Genomic DNA, 15,688 nt, shown 5'->3' with positions numbered 1-15,688 from the left:
TTCGAATTTGGATGGATTAAATGCATATAAATTAAATTGACTGGTGGGACGTGGAGGCTCACGCCTGTAATGCCAGCACTTTGGGAGGCAGAGGCAGGTGGATTACCTGAGGTGAGGAGTTTGAAACCCACCTGGCCAACCTGGTGAAACCCCATCTCTACAAAAACCACAAAAAAAAAAAAAATTCACCAGGCATGGTGGCCGGTGTGGGTAATCCCAGGTACTCTGGAAGCTGAGGCAGGAGAATCGCTTAAACCCGAGAGGCGGAGGTTGCAATGAGCCGAGATTGCAACATTGCACTCCAGCCTGGGCGACAGTAAATAAATAAATAAATAGGTTGGACGCTTAGTCTCTACTTTTTCTAGTACCACTCCAAATCCGAGAGATTAACTTTCAAGGAGATACAGTCCTGTCTTTGTACATTAAACCCTGTATTAGTCTCATTTATAAAACTACTATAACTAAAACTTCTCTAGTTCCATTGATGGCAATTTTATTAATTCTGTTCTAGATAAATTAGAGACTATTTCCTTGACTTACTAGCATTTGTTGGTTTTGGTTTGTTTTCTTCATTCATATTTCATCTTTTATCTTTGTTGCTTTTTTTTAAACAACCCTGCAGAAAAGATTTAGTAGCATCTGAGTAAGTGTTCTCCAAAGGGGAGAAGGGACAGGCAAAGAGCACGCACTGTGCATTAAGAGTAAAAGCTAGCAGGGCGTAGTGGCTGGCACCTGTAATCTCAGCACTTTGAGAGGCCACCGCGGGCGGATCAGACTGTCAGGGGCTCGAGATCAGACTGGGCAACATGGTCAAACCCCATCTCTACAAAAAAGACAAGTATTAGCCGGGCATGGTGGCGCAGGCCTGTAGTTCCAGCTCACGGGGAGCCTGAGGCTTAAGAATCGCATGAACCTGGGAGGCGGAGGTTGCAGTGAGCCAAGATTGCGCCCTGGACTCCAGCCTGGATGACAGGGTGAGACTCTGTCCCCAAAAAACAAAATTGATATGATAAACTAGAAAATGAGAAGTAGCCTCCAGCCATAGTCTGTTAGGGCAGGTAGCACAGGCACGTTCTAGATGATGAAGAGACTGAGTGGTGAGGAAGGTTGAACCAGGCACAGTGGCTCACGCCTGTAATCCCAGCACTTTGGGAGGCCGAGACGGGCGGGTCACGAGATCAGGAGATGGAGACCATCCTGGCTAATACAGTGAAACCCCGTCTCTACTAAAAATACAAAAAAAGCTGGGCGTGGTGTCAGCAGGCCAAGGCAAGAGAATGTTATGAACCTGGGAAGCGGAGCTTGCAGTGAGCGGAGATGGCGCCACTGCACTCCAACCTGGGCAACAGAGCAAGACTCTGTCTCAAAAAATAAAACAAAACAAAAAATAAAACAGTGCCTATCTCATAGGGGTGCTGTGATAACGAAATTAGGTAATCTGTATTGATTTTTAACCATAGGAATATATACAGGTTTTACATTTATTTAATTATTGAAGAGATGAGGGTCTCGCTATGTTGCCCAGGCAGGTCTCACATTCCTGGGCTCAGGCGATCCTTTCGCCTCAGCCTTCTTAATAGCTGGGACTCTAGGCGCGCACCACTACACCTGGCAGGTTTTATCTTCAAAGGTGAAGAAGGCGCTAAGCTCTAGATGCTGAAGCGGATTTCCCAGGTGTCCCCCAAGGTTTGACCCCGCCCACACCTCGCTGTGTGCGCGGGCGGCTTCGCTGCGCATGCGCGCGAGTAGAGCCGGGAGGTGCTGGCGCGGCCGCCAGGAGGCGCAGCCAAGTCGCGGCTGCTCTTTCTGGTTCCCAGAGGCCCAGACTTGGACAGAGGAGCCGGCGCAAGCTCCGTGCGCATGTGCGCTCCCTGCTCACGCAGCCAACATGGCTCCAGTGGAGCACGTTGTGGCGGACGCTGGGGCTTTCCTGCGGGATGCGGCTCTGCAGGTACGGGGAGCTCCCTCTGGGACAAGAAGGATCTGGGCTGACCGCCCCTCTGGGAGTGCGTGGAGTCGGGCGGAGCGTTGCTTGGTGCGGGCGAGTCTGAGCTGGGCCGTTCTGTCCGCAGGACATCGGGAAGAACATTTACACCATCCGGGAGGTGGTCACTGAGATTCGGGACAAGGCCACACGCAGGCGGCTCGCTGTCCTGCCCTACGAGCTGCGGTTCAAGGAACCCTTACCGGAATACGTGCGGCTGGGTGAGTGCCTCTGCCCCAGCGTTGATGGGAAGCTGGGGTGCCGGGCGCAGATGGCACCCACCTGGGTGCGAGTTGGGGTCTAGCTGCCTTATCAGAGCAGTAGATTTAGAGCCAGCACTTCCTAGGAGATAGTGGTAGGAGAGAGGCTTCCTGGGTCTGGAGTCAGCCAGTAACTAGCTGTATGCCCTCGAGCATAGCATTCAAATTCGGGCCTCGTTTACCTCATCCGCAAAATGGGAATAATAATTGTATCTGTCTCCAAGGTTGCTGTGAGCGTGGACTGAGGAATATGGCAGTCAGCACAGTGTTAAACACTTTGCAGACACGCAATAAATTTATTTGGACTTAAAATAAGAGGTTGGATCTCTTGCTACTACTCTTGTACATTTCTTTTCAGTAGATTAGGCTGATGACTGGATATAAAGATCTGCACCTGACAGAGCTTTAAAAAGGGAATACTTTTAAGGCATTGTATTAAATGTGAAAGAAAATTAAACTGGGCGCGGCGGCTTACGGCCTGTAATCCCAGCACTTTGGGAGGCGGAGGCGGACGGATCACCTGAGGTCAGGAGTTCGAGACCAGCCTGACCAACATGGGGAAACCCCCATGTCTACTAGAAATACAAAAGTAGTTGGGCGTGGTGGCGTGCTCCTGTAATCCCAGCTACTCGGGAGGCTGAGGCAGGAGAATTGCTTGAACCCGGAGGTGGAGGTTGCAGTGAGCCGAGATCGCGCCACTGCACTCCAGCCTGGGCGACAGAGCGAGACTCTGTCTCAAAAAAAATAAAAAATAAAGAAAAGTAAACAATTGTCTCTTGGCTTAGGAGTCAGCATTGTTCTCTTGTTGAGAATCAAGGTGATACCCAAGAGAGGCCCCTACGTGGTTGGAAGTGTTTTAGAGGTTAGAGGCTGATAGTGGAGATGATGTTACCTCCTCTGTGATTTCTACAATTTTCTCCACCAACTTAGTAGCTCTGTGATCTTTGCCAACTTACTAAATCTTTCCGAGGAAATACTAATAGTACTTCTGAAGACTGGCAAAGGATGAAATGAATTAACACGTAAAGCTTTTAATGCAGTGCCTAGTGCACAGTAAGTGGACAGTAAATTGTAGTTGCTGCTAATGCCTGTTTTTTAGGAAATAAGAGCAGTGTATCTAGTGTTCCTTGTACCAGTGTAGTAGGAGACATCTCTCTGTTAATTTCAGGAAATTTTTTTTTCCCCCAAGATGGGGTCTTGCTCTATCGCCCAGGCTGGAGTGCAGTGGCGCGATATCGGCTCATGCAAACTCTGCCTCCCGGGTTCATGCCATTCTGCCTCAGCCTCCCGAGTAGCTGGGACTACAGGCGCCCGCCACCATGCCCAGCTAATTTTTTTTGTATTTTTAGTAGAGACAGGGTTTCACCGTCTCGGCCACTATTTGGCCAGGATGGTGTCATCTGCTGACCTCGTGATCCACCCGCCTCGGCCTTCCAAAGTAGGAAATTGTAAATGTTTATTATGGATGACTCTGGAGAATAACAGCAGTCGAACAGCTGACATTTATTATGCATTAAGCACATGCTTTTTGTTTCCTCATAGACTACTACAATTACAAGTTGAGCATCCTAGATCTGAAATCCAGAATGCTCCTAAATCTGAAACTTTTTTTTTTTTTTTTGAGATGGAGTCTGGCTGTGTTGCCCAGGCTGGAGTGCAGTGGCACGATCTTGGCTCACTGCAGCCTCCACCTCCCGGGTTCCAGCAATTCTCCTGCCTCGGCCTCCTGAGTAGCCGGGATTACAGGCATGTGCCACCATGCCTGGCTAATTTTTGTATTTTGAGGAGAGAAGGGATTTCACCATGTTGGCCAGGTGGGTCTCGAACTCCTGACCTCAAGTGATCTACCCACCTCAGCCTCCCATGGTGAGGCATGAGCCACCGCATCCCAACTTTCTGGAGTCTCACTCTGTCACCCAGGCTGGAGTGCAGTGGCGTGATCTTGATTCACTGCAACCTCTGCCTCCCGGGTTCAAACGATTCTCCTGCTCAGCCTCCCGACTAGCTGGGATTACAAGCCCCTGCTACCACACCTGGATAATTTTTGTATGTTTAGTAGACAGGTTTCACCATGTTGGCCAGGCTGGTCTCCTGACCTCAAGTGATCTGCCCACCTCAGCCTCCCAAAGTGTTGGGATTACAGGTGTGAGCCACCACACCCTGCCCCAGCCAACTTTCTGCTCCTTCCTCTGCATTTGATAAGGGTGTTACAGTAAACCTAACTGGCATGAGTCTTGGTGGTGGAGAATACAAATTTCTCAACTGCGTGTAGGGAAAGGTCAGAAAATGGATGAAAGTGTTAAGATTTTTCATGACACAATGATCCTTTATAAATTGTTTTGATACTTCCATTGTTTTGATCTGTTCTAAATCATTTTGATACTTCCACTGGTTATCCAAGGTCATATGGCTTTTTGCCTCTAACTGAAGATGGAAATCTGTTGTTTACAGTGACTGAGTTTTCAAAGAAAACAGGAGACTACCCCAGCCTCTCTGCCACGGACATCCAAGTGCTTGCACTCACATACCAGTTGGAAGCAGAGTTTGTTGGAGTGTCTCACCTAAAACAGGAACCACAGAAGGTAAATCAAGAGGATGGGTTTTTAGAAGCTTTGTATTGTGGGAACGATCAGATACACAAAAGTAGAAGGACTAGTGTAATGGACCCAGGGTCCCCATCATCCCCCTCCAGTTATCTCATGGCTAGTCTGTATTCATCTACACTGATCCACAGCCCTGAGTACTTTTTTTTTTTTTTTTGAGATGGAGTCTCGCTCTGTCGCCCAGGCTGGAGTGTAACGGCATGATCTCAGCTCACTGCAACTTCCACCTCCAGCGATTCTCTTGCCTCAGCCTCCTGAGTAGTTGGTGGGATTACAGGTGCCCACCACCAGGCCCATCTAACTTTTGTATTTTTAGTAGAGACGGGGTTTCGCCATGTTGGTCAGGCTGGTCTCGAACTCCTGACCTCAGGTGATGCGCCCACCTTGGCCTCCCAAAGTGCTGGGTTTATAGGCATGAGTCAGCATGCCCGGCCTCAGCCCTGAGTATTTTAAACTCAGACATTGTGTAGTATTTCACTGATAGTTATATCTTGGTATGTCTCTAAAGATCAAGACTCTCAACAACTTTAAAGCCATCATTACACCTACACAAAATTAATAGTAATGCCTGTTATCAAATATCCAGTCAGCGTTCACATTCCTCAGTTATTCTGTAAATGTTAAGAGTTTGAGGTTCATACATTACAATTGGCAAATGTGTTTCAGTCCCTTTTTTTTCCCCCTTGATCCAGGGTCTACCTGTGTTGCCCAGGCTGGTCTCAGAACTCCTAGGCTCAAGTGATCCTTCCACCTCAGCCTCCTGATTAGTCTCTTTTGATCTGTAGGTTTTGGGGAAAGCTACCAAAATTAAATTTGGAAAATGCAAAAAGAATAAAAATCTATGTATCTGTATATAATAATTTTTTAAAAAACAGAATTCTTTCTGGCCAGGTGCTATGGCTTATGCCTATAATCCCAGGGCTTTGGGAGGCCAAGGCAGGAGCATCACTTGAGCCCAGGCATTTGAGACCAGCCTGGGCAACCCCATCTCTACAAAAAAAAAAAAAAAAAAAAAAACTCTCCAGGCATGGTGGTGTGCACCTTTAGTCCCAGCTACTTGAGAGGCTGAGGCAGGAGGATCACCTGGGCACAGGAGATTGAGGCTGCAGTGAGTTGTGATCACACCACTGCACTCCAGCCTGGGTGACAGTGAGACCCTGTCTCAAAAAAAGAGAGTTTTCTGGAGGTAAAAAGAAGGAACACTAAGTACGTGCAAGTGTTTTTTCAAACCTTTGCTTCCTTCAAAATTCTGACTCCTATTGTGCTTTTAGGGTCTTACCTAGTATGGCTAGGTTGAAGAGACTGATAAATTTGTGCCTGTGCCCATTGTCTATTTCTAAGCCAGAGGATTTTAGAAGCCAAAAAGTTTAATAATAGTTCATTTTCAATAGTGTTGACAAACAATTGCTTAATCTTCTCTGCCTAAAGTCACCAAAACTATGGTGGACTCATATTTTTGCACTAGTTGAAACTACCTTCAAATTTTTTTTTTTTTTTTTTTTTTTTGAGGCGGAGTCTCGCTCTGTCTCCCGGACTGGAGTGCAGTGGCCGGATCTCAGCTCACTGCAAGCTCCGCCTCCCGGGTTTACGCCATTCTCCTGCCTCAGCCTCCCGAGTAGCTGGGACTACAGGCGCCCGCCACCTCACCCAGCTAGTTTTTTTGTATTTTTAGTAGAGAAGGGGTTTCACCGTGTTAGCCAGGATGGTCGCGATCTCCTGACCTCGTGATCCACCCGTCTCGGCCTCCCAAAGTGCTGGGATTACAGGCTTGAGCCACCGTGCCCGGCCCAAATTTTTTTTTAAGAGAGATGGGGTCTCACTGTGTTGCCTAAGCTGATCTCAAACTCCTGGGCTCAAGCCATCCCCCCACCTTGGCCTCCCAAAATGCTGAGATTACAGAAATGAACTACCACACTTGTTTTTTGTTTGTTTTTTAATGAGACAGGATCCTGCTATCACGTAGGCTAGAGTACAGTGGCGCTGATCACAGCTCACTGCAGCATCAGACTCCTGAGCACAAGCAATCCTCCCTCAGCCTCCCAAGTAGCTGGAACTATAGGTGTACACCACCATGCCTGGCTAATTTTAAAATTTGTTTATAGAGATAGGGTGTCACTTTTGTCCAGGCTGGTCTCAAACTCCTGGCCCAAAACAATCCTCCTACCTCAGCCACTGCACCCAGCTATTTTTTTACTTTTATTCTCTGATTTTTTTAAACATTGGATGTCAGCCAGGCACGGTGGCTCGTGTGTATAATCCCAGCGCTTTGGGAGGCTGAGTTGGGCAGATCACTTGAGGCTGGGAGTTTGAGACCAGCCTGGCCAACATGGCAAAACCCCATCTCTACTAAAAAATACAAAAATCAGTGGGGCATGGTGGCGCACGCCTGTAATCCCAGCTACTTGGGAGGCTGAGACATGAGAATCGCTTGAACCTGGGAGTCTTTTTTTTTTTTTAAAGACAGAGTCTCGCTCTTGTAGCCCAGGCTGCAGTGCAGTGGCGTGATCTTGGCTCACTGCACTCACCCGGCTAATTTTTTGTATTTTTAGTAGAGACAGGGTTTCGCCATGTTGGCCAGGCTGGTCTCCAATTCCTGACCTCAGGTGATCCACCCACCTTGGCCTCCCGAAGTGCTGGGATTACAGGCGTGAGCCACCACACCCGGCCAGAAAAAAAACTGGGTATCTTTAATTTTGATAACAAGAGGTAAAATATGTTTTTTGTTTTTTTAAAGGTTAAAGTGAGCTCATCGATTCAGCACCCAGAAACACCTCTGCACATTTCTGGTTTCCATCTGCCCTCCAAGGTAATTTCTTAGACAAGCTAGGCTCTTCATGCTCTTTTCTGAAACGTCACATTTCTGTAAGTTACGTGTTCACAGTGAACTAAATTTACGTGGACCAATAACATCGTTTGTCCAGCCCTGTCTGATCTGACTTGTATGTCATATGTGATTTCATCTGTAACCTAAAAGGCTACAGATGAATTTTCAGGTTTTAAAATTGTTTCTTTTAATTTCAGCCTAAACCCCCACAAAAAACAGAGAAAGGACACCCAGCTTGTGAGCCTGAGAACCTGGAATTTAGTTCCTTCATGTTCTGGAGAAACCCTCTGCCCAGCATCGATCATGAACTGCAGGAGCTGCTGGTGAGGCCTTGACTTTTGGTCTTCGGATGACAGCTCAGCGTCTCCCCCACTGCTCCTGTGGGCTGGGAGTTTGAAAGGTCTGTTGATGTTTCAGATTGACAGAAGTGAGGATGTTCCAAGTGAGGAGGAGGAGGAGGAAGAAAACGGGTCTGAAGACAGAAAAGATGACAGCGATGACGATGGGGGTGGCTGGATAACCCCCAATAACATCAAGCAGATCCAGCAGGAGCTGGAGCAATGTGACGTCCCCAAGGACGTGCGGGTTGGCTGCATGACCACAGACTTCGCCATGCAGGTGGGTAGGGTGGGCCTGAGCCCACGTGTCACACACGTCATCGGCAATGGTCCTACCGAGGTATACAGATGTACACGGAGCTGGTGCTGTGCAGCACTTGTTTTCCTGGTTCTGGAAACCACCTGTGCCCTTGGTGATTTTTAGTTTTGCTTAGAGGCTAGACAGTCGTGATATGATGACAACATTTGTATAGTACATTAAATGTTTAATGTTTACTATTTTTTTTTTTTCAGTATATATAATGTCATGTGGTCAGCAGATTCTTAAGACAGGGAGAGAGGGTTTTCAGCCAGCAATGAGTATATTTGGCCCAGACAAAATGTCTGTTGAGAGAGCTTGCTAATGACGGGTCATGGCAAATGACAAACACAGGCTCCAGGACAGTGGGAGAAAGACACCTGGGTCTTCATCCTTGTTTACACATCTTGAGAGGCCTCCCCAGCTGAGTTTCCTTCACAAAAGCCAAGGAATATGGGCAACGCAGGGTTTGTGAAGTTCCCTTAACTGTGATTACAAAATTAATGTGAGAAGAAAATTGATGACAAGAAAATTGAGTTCTTCTTTAACTTGTACTTGTAGAATGTTCTGCTGCAGATGGGGTTGCATGTGCTAGCAGTGAACGGCATGCTGATTCGCGAGGCCCGGAGCTACATCTTGCGCTGCCACGGCTGTTTCAAGTACGTAGCTGGTGACCTGGCCCTGGTGCCCTCTGTGGAACACACTGAGTTTCTTTTTTTGTTTTGAGACACAGTCTCGCTCTGTCGCCCAGGCTGGAGTGCAGTCGCGCAATCTCAGCTCACTGCAACCTCTGCCTTCTGGGTTCAAGTGATTCTCCTGCCTCAGCCTCTCAAGTAGCTGGGGCTAGAGGCACATACCACTGCACCCGGCTAATTTAATTTCTGTATGTTTTTAGTAGAGGTGGGGTTTCACCGTGTTGGTCAGGCTGGTTTCAAATTCCTGACCTCAAAAGATCCATCCACCTCAGCCTCCCAAAGTGCTGGGATTACAGGTGTGAACCACCATGCCCAGCCTACTCCTCCTGTTTCTTCTACAGACTTATTGAAAGAGAGCCCTACGTTAATGTTTCTTCCACCTCGTCATTCTTCTGGGGCCTGGGTTCTGTCTCCACCTGGGCACTGAGAACTTGGGGACAGAGGTTGCCAGGGACCTCCCAGCTTATCCCAGTGGCATGAGGTTAGGGATATGGGTTCTGGAACAGTGAGCCTCATTCTTTAGCGGTACATACTGAAACGTTTGTCCTTGGAATGTCTAGGATTTGCTTTGACATAATCCACAAGTAGAGGAGTGGGTGGGGGTGGAGATGAAATAAGATTGGCCGTGAATTGATAGTTTTTGAAGCTGGGGGGTGATGGATACATGGGGGTTTATTGTGTTTTGTCTGCTTTATACATGAGAGATTTTCTATTTACAAAAAGAAGAGGACATGGGTTCTAATCCAGATTCTGTGTCCTGCTGCCGCTGTGATTTTGCAAAAGCTGATTCACTTCTTTATGCTTCAGATTCTTCTCTTTCAGATGAGGTCTCACTATGTTGCCCAGGCTGGTCTTTAGCTCCTGGCCTCAAGCAATCCTCTTATCTTGTCCTCCTAAAGTAGTGGGATTACAGGCGTGAGCCATCCAGCTCTCAGATTCTTTTTTTTTTTTTCTTTTTTGAGATAGTTTCCCTCTTGTTGCCCAGCCTAGAGTGCAGTGGCGCCATCTCGGCTCACTGCAATCTCTGCCTCCCAGGTTCAAGCGATTCTCCTGCCTCAGCCTCTGAGTAGCCGGGACTACAGGCACATGCCACCATGCCTGGCTAATTTTTTGTATTTTTAGTAGAGGCGGGTTTCACTGTGTTAGCCAGGATGGTCTTGATCTCCTGACCTCTGGTCCGCCCGCCTCGGCCTCCCACAATGCTGGGATTACAGGCGTGAGCCACCATGCCCGGCTTCATATTTTTGTTTGTTTTGGTTTTTTCTGAGACAGTCTCACTCTGTTGCCTGGAGTACAGTGGCACAGTATAGGCTCACTGCAATCTCTGCCCCCTGGGTTCAAGTTATCCTCCTGCCCAGCCTCCTAAGTAGCTGGGACTATAGGCACCCACCACCACATCTGGCTAACTTTTTGTATTTTTAGTAGTGACAGGGTTTCACTGTGTTGGCTAGGTTGATCTGAAATGCCTGAGCTCAAGTGATCTGCCTGCCTCAGCCTCGCAAAGAACTGGGATTGCAGGCATGAGCCACCACACCCGGCCCTATCAGATTCTTAATAAGATTGAGAAGGTGGTTGTGAGGAACTAGGAAGACAGTCGTGTCAAGGACTCTGTGGTATCCGGTACATAAGCAGCGTGCCTATCGGGTCAACTGTTAGTTTCTTGACCACTGACCTCTCGTTGCTTTTCTGACTCTTGAGTTGGCTCCTGTGGGGAGGGCTGCTGTTCTGTAGGGAGGCCTCTGGGACCCTGGAGACCACCTGGTTGGCATGGAAGAGCCTCTGCCGCAGACTTGCTGGTGGAATGTGGCCTGGGGACCTACTCTAGGGTGGCATCTGCCACTCCGCAGGCTCAGGCTGGGTCTGGGGGCATCATGTAGATCCATCTGGTGGTGCCCTTGTAGAGGCCCATGAGGAACTTTCTGAATCATCAAAGGTGCCTCTCTGGGTCCCCAGCTCTGCCACTGTGCGAAGCCTCGTTCCCTGAAGCCCTGAGCATAGCCCAGCACTCAGGCTTGGGGCCCAGCCCCGCCAGCCAGTGTGGCTCTGCCGCTCCTCAGTGGCCCGCACCTTCCTCTGAAGCTTCATGTCATTTTGCTGTTTCAGGCTCATGACAGTAAAGCTCCTGGCTTCATACAATTCCATTTTTTCCAATGTCCTTTGTTACAGAAGCACTTAATTCACCAGATTAACACTCAGTTCTTAGAAACACTTGGAATGTTCTTCATTCTTGTCAGATTAGCCCCGTGACTGCACAGTTTGCTGTACAAAATAATTAGGTCCCAACACTCGTTACGAGGTGCTTAGTTCACTCACCAGAGACTTCGGGTAAGGCATATGGCTTCTCCAGCTATTCCACCCAGCTCTTGTGTCTTGACCATTGGGAACTGATGGAGAACTCCAGAAGAACAGGGACCAGGGCCCCTGCTTTGCCGCTGACAGCAGCAACTTCCTCCTGTCCAGGGTCCACTGTCGTCAGCGCCTGGGCTTCGTTCAGCCACGGCAGTGTGTTTTCTGTCTCATCAATATGCTCTGCCGCCTCCAGAGCTGCTGGTGTGACGAGGTGCCCCTCGAGAAAGTGCCGTGATGTGAAGGGCATTGATTCTGGAGCCAGACTGCCTGGGTTTATCTGCCATGGACCAGCTGGGTGACCTTGAGCAAGCTGCCTTGCCTCAGTTTCCCCATCTGTAAAACGGAGATGGTGCCATCCTCCCAGGACTAGTGATGTGAACCCTACAGAACAGAGCCTGGTGGTGTGTAGGAAGGGTTCGGGATTCACCTAACTGCATCCTGCTCGCTTGCACACTTCCTTACCCGCCCCTCCTGTGGTTTATCTATCCCTCAAAGGGACGCGGTGGCCCTTTTCTGACAGCTTCAGTGGCCTTCATGTTTGTACCATGTGTGGTGCGGTTCAGCCCTTCCCTGTTTCTTCTACTGAGGCCCGGGATCCACCTTGTACTCAAGGGAGGCGTTTGCTGCCTGTGGCTTGGCGCAGATCGTCTCCTTTTGTGTCTCCCAGGACAACGTCTGACATGAGCCGAGTGTTCTGTTCTCACTGTGGGAACAAGACCCTGAAGAAAGTGTCCGTGACCGTCGGTGATGACGGCGCCCTGCACATGCACTTCTCCCGCAACCCCAAGGTGCTGAATCCCCGCGGCCTCCGGGTGAGTGGCGCCTCTCCCAGTCCCCTCCCCACGCCAGAGTCGAAAGGAACAGAAAGGACAAAAGAAAACAGTCTGGTCATTTGTGCATGATCAGGGATTGAAAGCCTGTGACCTAGGGACCGAGACGGAACAGGGAGAACGCACACATGCCATCTCATGAGAAGCGACCGGTCATTCGGGCAGTAGCTGTGAAAGGCTGCAGTAGTGGCTCACGAAGGGGAAGCTCATTTGGAGTAAGGCAGAGGTTAGATTTGTGCAGGACTTGAAGGATGGGCAGGGTCTCGGGATGCCCATGGTGCAGAGAGGAGCGGGTGTGGAAAGCACAGCACAGAAGAGAGGGCCTGATGGGGTACATGCGCAGCAACTGCCAACACAGAGAACCGGGAGGGAAGGATTAGAGGACGAACGAGCGAAATGAGCGGCACTGGCCTCTCCCACCAGTAAAATAGCCCCGCGTGCGTGAAAACCTTATAATTTTCAACTTACAGAAAAGTTGTAAAGACAGTATAAACAATTCCTGGGGGTTTGTTGTTGTTTGAGGCGGGACGTCACTCTGTCACCCAGGCTGGAGTGCAGTGACACCATCTTGGCTCACTGAAACTCCACCTCCTGGGTTCAAGCCATTCTCCTGCCTCAGCCTCCCAAGTAGCTGGGATTACAGGCACGCGCCACCATGCCCGGCTAATTTTTGTATTTTTAGTAGAGACGGTTTTGCCATGTTGGCCAGGCTGGTCGCCAACTCTTGACCTCCGGTGATTTGCCCACCTCAGCCTCCCAAAGTGCTAGGATTACAGGTGTCAGGCACTGCAGTCAGCCAACAATTCCTGTTTACCCATCACCTGGATTTCCCAGGGTAAATCATGTACCCACATCTGCTTTCTCTTTATACATGTACGTAGTTTTTTCCTGAACCATTTGAGAGTAAATTGTGCACATAATGCCCCTTTGCCTTGAAACAAGGACTTTATCTAAATGAAAAAATCAGCATTGCTGTGATACCACTGTGTAATCTGCAAACCCAAATCCAGATTTTGCCAGTTGTTCTACAAACTTCCTGACAAAAGATTTTTTGGGTGCAGAATCCAGTCTAGAGTGACACGCTGCATTTTGTCATCTCGTCTTTTTTCGTTTGGGGTCCTTTCTCCGTCTTTTGTCTTAGATGACCCTGACACTTTGGAAAACTCGGAGCCCGTTCCTTTGTAGAACGTCCCTCCCCTTGGGTGTGTCTGGTATTTCCTCGGGACTCGATTAGATTGGGGCTGTGCAGTTTTGGCAGGAACACCCCAGAAGTGATCCTGCTGTGTCTTTCTCAGGACTTCATTTCAGTGGGTAAATAATTAGTTGTGGCCGGGCGCGGTGGCTCAAGCCTGTAATCCCAGCAATTTGGGAGGCCGAGACGGGCGGATCACGAGGTCAGGAGATCGAGACCATCCTGGCTAACACGGTGAAACCCCGTCTCTACTAAAAATACAAAAACTAGCCGGGCGCGGTGGCGGGCGCCTATAGTCCCAGCTACTCGGGAGGCTGAGGCAGGAGAATGGCGTAAACCCGGGAGGCGGAGCTTGCAGTGAGCCGAGATCCGGCCAATACACTCCAGTCCGGGCTACAGAGCGAGACTCCGCCTCAAAAAAAATAATAATAATAATAATTAGTTGTATAATTTACTGGTGATACTAACTTTGATTACTTGGTTCAGTGGCTTCTGCTACCTTCATCCCTTGTAAAGTTATTTATCATACTTAATTTGTAGAAAGAGACTAAGACTATGTATATGTTATTTCTTGTTGAAGTTAAGTTGCCTGAAACAGTTATTGTAGTGATTGCCAAATGGTGATTTTCTGTCATTCCTTACGTGTTTATGACCTGGTATTCTACTGTAAAGAGGAACTTTCCATTTATTCCCATGTATTGATTTCTATGAGTGTGGTCTTGTGGATTTGTGTTCTAGTCTACAGGTTGTGATCTGTCACTGTCATTTTGAGCCTCGCATTGTGCTAGCGTGTGGCCAGTGGGAGCCTGTGTTCTTTTGACAGATCCCAGGTACTCTTTCAACACAACTTTCTGGCATAACAAGAAGTTCCCAGACTCTCAGCCGTCTCCTGCGTGTGCCCCAGAATCTGACATTTCTCTCAGGAGCTCTGGTTTTTTATGTAGGAGGGTTTTTAGAAGTAAAGATCTGGAGACTGGGTGCGTCTATTGTCCTGGGGTATCATTGCGTCTTGGCTCCAATGGACAGAGCTAGGAAATATATACACGTGTGTATTAATGCACACTGGAATGCTTTGTATTTCTATTTCTGTATTGTCTTTAGCTGAAGGTATGTAGTCAAAATACCGTGCTCGGTCTTTCATGTGTGAATTGAGGTGGGAATCAAGTGGGAGGCGGCGGCATGTCACACACAGCACATGGTAGGCAGTCAGTTACCACCCGCTGTCATCTGCCCGCACCAGGATCCGCAAGGTCGGCTGCGCCTTGTGTGACTGTGGCTCCCCTTCTTCTAATGGCCCTTCCTTGTCTTATTTCCAGTACTCGCTTCCCACTCCCAAAGGGGGCAAATACGCCGTCAACCCCCACCTCACCGAGGATCAGCGCTTCCCTCAGCTGCGACTCTCCCGGAAGGCCAGGCAGAAAACCAACGTGTTCGCCCCTGACTACATCACCGGGGTGTCGCCCTTTGTGGAGAACGACATCTCCAGCCGCTCAGCTACCCTGCAGGTCCGGGACAGCACCTTGGGAGCTGGGCGGAGACGCTTAAATCCCAACGCTTCCAGAAAGAAGTTTGTGAAGAAAAGGTGAAGTGCGATTTCCCACAGGCAAACTGGATGGGTGTTCTGGCCACTGTGGAGTTCCGGTGTCCCATTTCCCCAGCCGTGTCATCTCCAGGACCACCCGATGGAAATAACAGGTGGGCTTCACGGTGCAGCTCTGCCCGGCCATGCCCTGCTGGGTCTGCAGGGAACTGGGCTGTCCCATGGCCTGTGAACATCTGGCGCACCTGGCTGCCTGCCAAGGAAAGGGACTTGCATAAAAACAAAGAACAGTGCCCTGGAGCCAATCTTCAAGAAAGGAATTTCCAAAGGATAATATTTTTCTAGTAAATGCGGCTGCAAGCTCCTGTGCATTTTTATTAAATAGGCCAAATTTTTGCTGCTTAGGTCATCTCAAGGCTGACGCTTGAGCTGTGTGCCCAGAGATCATGCATTTAGATTTATCTTTTTGCCAGAAAATACAAGGTTATAATAAAACTAAGAACTACCATGTCTTTCTTTTCGTTGAACCTCCTTTTTTTGAGAATGGTTTCCATTAGTCTGGAAAGTGCAATGTGGCGAGCTCCCTGACGGCCTTTCACCTGGATTCCCTACGGTTCTGCCTCATCTTTTTCCTGTACACACAGTCACAAAGTATGAATCATCTAGGAAAAGGATATTCTTTTACATAACCACTATAGAGTTAGCAAATTCAAGAACTATCACGTTGGTACATTACTATTATGTAACACGACAGCACTGGTAATCACCCCGTATC

General features: G+C 48.7%; 1 protein-coding gene across 1 annotated transcript; it reads left to right on the top strand.

The window, feature by feature from the left end:
- Window positions 1-1,790: 1,790 nt before the first annotated feature.
- On the top strand, window positions 1,791-15,421 carry NOB1 (NIN1 (RPN12) binding protein 1 homolog). Its single transcript, XM_033218838.1, has 9 exons — window positions 1,791-1,951; window positions 2,073-2,205; window positions 4,696-4,826; window positions 7,582-7,653; window positions 7,869-7,994; window positions 8,089-8,289; window positions 8,869-8,966; window positions 12,019-12,163; window positions 14,690-15,421. The coding sequence occupies exons 1-9, from the start codon at window positions 1,889-1,891 to the stop codon at window positions 14,957-14,959; spliced, it is 1,239 nt and encodes a 412-aa protein (XP_033074729.1). The 5' UTR covers window positions 1,791-1,888; the 3' UTR covers window positions 14,960-15,421.
- The last annotated feature ends 267 nt before the right edge of the window (window positions 15,422-15,688 follow it).

This window comes from Trachypithecus francoisi, unplaced genomic scaffold (assembly GCF_009764315.1).
Source record: "Trachypithecus francoisi isolate TF-2019V2 unplaced genomic scaffold, Tfra_2.0 Lachesis_group10, whole genome shotgun sequence".
Classification (NCBI taxonomy): domain Eukaryota; kingdom Metazoa; phylum Chordata; class Mammalia; order Primates; family Cercopithecidae; genus Trachypithecus; species Trachypithecus francoisi.
Note: the sequence above shows the minus strand (reverse complement) of the source record. Positions and strands in the feature narration are given on the sequence as shown.

Bases quoted from the DNA above. Each gene is read 5' to 3' on its own strand.
- NOB1 (XM_033218838.1), top strand. From the start codon at position 1,889: ATGGCTCCAGTGGAGCACGTTGTGGCGGACGCTGGGGCTTTCCTGCGG. The intron at 7,654-7,868 runs GTAATTTCTTAG...TTTTAATTTCAG, and splicing joins GTTTCCATCTGCCCTCCAAG to CCTAAACCCCCACAAAAAAC. The intron at 7,995-8,088 runs GTGAGGCCTTGA...TTGATGTTTCAG, and splicing joins ATGAACTGCAGGAGCTGCTG to ATTGACAGAAGTGAGGATGT.